This window comes from Cyphellophora attinorum (assembly GCF_001299255.1).
Source record: "Cyphellophora attinorum strain CBS 131958 chromosome Unknown Contig29, whole genome shotgun sequence".
In the NCBI taxonomy this organism is placed as follows: Eukaryota; Fungi; Ascomycota; class Eurotiomycetes; order Chaetothyriales; family Cyphellophoraceae; genus Cyphellophora; species Cyphellophora attinorum.
The window spans coordinates 145,625-148,283 of record NW_017253257.1 but is presented as its reverse complement, the minus strand read 5'-3'; the positions used below and the strand labels follow the sequence as shown (position 1 = coordinate 148,283).

The following is a 2,659-nucleotide window of genomic DNA, read 5'->3' as shown; positions in this document are numbered from 1 at the left end:
GCACAGGGGAGGACATCATCATTGATGAAAGGTTTACATCTTCTTCAGCACGTCTTCATGTCATCTCACTTGCCTGCTCGGTTGGTAGTACTTGCCTGATAGCAAGTTCGGGCGTGAGCAAGTTCGTTGGCCACAGCCCGCAGCTGGTGTTGCAGCAAGAGCAGTGATGCGATGACCACGTTTCGAGGTTTCGAGGTAGGTGCAAGTCGGCAGCAGCCACCTTAATGGATAAGGCAGCCTCATCATTTTCGACAACACTCTCATAGCATGTCCGCGGCCTTGCTTTATCAACATCTCGACGATGAGAGTCCGAGCTTATCTGCTAGGTACTTTTGCGCGACATGCTCTCGCTTGAGCGAACGCGCCAAGAAACGCCATGGCGAAATTTACGAAGCCCCTTCGGTTGCCTGTCCTCGTGTTCAAACATACACCTTATCTCCTACACGCACTGCTTTCCGCCAATATATTCCGCCTCATTCGATAGACGCGCGCGAGAGCGGACAGTTTCCTCATATGGCTGTGGCGGAACCAGATCGGGTAGCGCCTATGTGAAAAACAATGCCAATATGCATTTTGAACCGTGATCAGGCTGAACACGAGGTCCGCAGGCGCATCAGTCTCGGTCTCGCCACGACCGGTGTGTTTCATAATCGAGATCTGTACCAGTCACAGCTACTTGTCCACGACGCCATGCGCATGAAAGACACGGGCTGCGAGTGGCGATTGACAGCCATCGCCAGCCTCACCCCTGACAACAGAGTCGAGGAAGAGTCAAGCCGCTTATAATACTTACCCTCTTCGCCATGGCAGGTAAGTCTTATCTCAATACTGTTGGGTCCGTTTGTTGTCAAGGAGTAATCTCTGTGTGATCTCATACACCATAGCTTCGGATAAGCGATGTTGACTCATTCCATACTCCTCGCGCTGGTACTGACCTTAGCCTCTTCGGCATTGGCCTACGATGCCACCACATGCTGCACTCACGCGCGGGACAATCATGCATTTACGAACACACTCCCGTCGGGTCTTCAACCAATCTGCAACCAGACCTATGCGGAGGATATACCTGGTGCACCAGCCTTGATGATCACTTACGATTATTGCACCAACAGCTGCCCTGGCATCGGTATTGCTTCGTTGGTGAAACAGCCAGCTGTATGGCTGATGCCAGTCTTCCATTTCATCTTCCCGACAGTCATCTTCAGCATGATTGTGCCACGACGGAAGAATCTAGATGCGAGCTGGCTACTGGAAGTATCGCTCTCTTCGCTACAATGGGGTCCGGCCTGGCTTCTGCGGAAACTCGTACGAACATTTCTTTCTATCTTTTGCCTGATAGTCATCGTGGTAGACAACGCTATCTGGGTAGCAGTGATCGTCGTCACAGCTGCTCAGATGCTCATAGAGGGTCTTTATGAGGCGCAATTGGACCACAACATTCTTCAGGCGATCCCATTGGCGGATCCTAAGGACCAAAAAGTCGAGCTCATGATAACAATCGTCTCGGGCAATCTAAGACTGACCCCTGGGGAGTCGAACCCTCAACGAGCTATTGCCAACGCCCTACATAATCAAAAACCCCGACTGAAGCTGAGACTGCAGCAGCCCTTTCACAAACTTCTGCCAGGCTAATCTCCCTGATGTCTTCGCAAACGTCCTTCGGTACTGCCGTCGGCATCCCAGTCTTATTCTATTTGGGTGGCTTTGCATATACGCTCCTGAGCCTGCTCGACAACAAAAGCGATCAGAACACAGCCATAGCTATGGCTTTTGGCGTGGAATGGATGGTCGTGGTACACGTTGCCATCGTTGGTGCGTGTCTTCTTGCTGGCAACAATCCTGCAACTGCCACGGCAATCGTTGGACACGTGGAGATCGAAAACAGACGGCCACAACGTGTGCCTACAGATGCTCCCATAGTGGACATGGCGCGAGGCAATCTCCTGAGCGCTTCCGATCATGGCACCAGCATACCGCTATCTAAAATTTCCAGTAGGGATACGGACAGTGCTCCATTGATCCCCGAACAGCAGTCTATCGCTCAGCCACCACTGCCGCAAGCTAGGACACAGCAGTGCGCAGGACACACAAGCTCGGCTACCTTCATCCGACCAGTGGACCGACAAGCCACCAGTTCCAAATACAGCATATGGAAAGAAGCGTATCCTGGTGCGTTTCAACCAGTGTCCATGACAAGCAGAGGCAGCAACAAGCATCAATGGGTATGTAACACCACAGCCTTCAGGGCTAGCCAGGCCGTCCAAGACAAAGTTGAAGTGTCGTGGTGGCAGTGGTTGTTTTTCATCCTTCTACCTACAGCGATACTTGTCGTGCTTCCACCCGTGGCTGGAGGCATCATCTCCTGGGTAACACCACCGAGAGGCTATGGGTGTCGCAGTCTGCTGTTCATCGTATATGCAGGCGTGCAGTCAGTGCTCATCATATCTTCTGCCCTACAAACGATTGCACGTGGCAGGGAAGTCAGCTCCATGGTTGTTTCTCCTGGGCCTGCGCAGCCCGCGATCCGACCACGGAACTGGTGGTATCGATATTCTTGGCGGCTCCTCAACCACTGCCCTCAAACACTATCTCAATTCCTAAAGAACCACCCCTGGCTCCTCAAAATGTGCATCAGGGCATTTCTTTTCTTCCTGCGGCA

General features: G+C 52.3%; 1 protein-coding gene across 1 annotated transcript; it reads left to right on the top strand.

Moving 5' to 3' along the window:
• Window positions 1–897: 897 nt before the first annotated feature.
• On the top strand, window positions 898–1,632 carry AB675_10035 (uncharacterized protein; the record flags this gene model as incomplete). The annotated part of the gene is made up of 1 exon (XM_018138775.1): window positions 898–1,632. The coding sequence occupies one exon, from the start codon at window positions 898–900 to the stop codon at window positions 1,630–1,632; it is 735 nt and encodes a 244-aa protein (XP_017996681.1).
• Window positions 1,633–2,659: the final 1,027 nt, after the last annotated feature.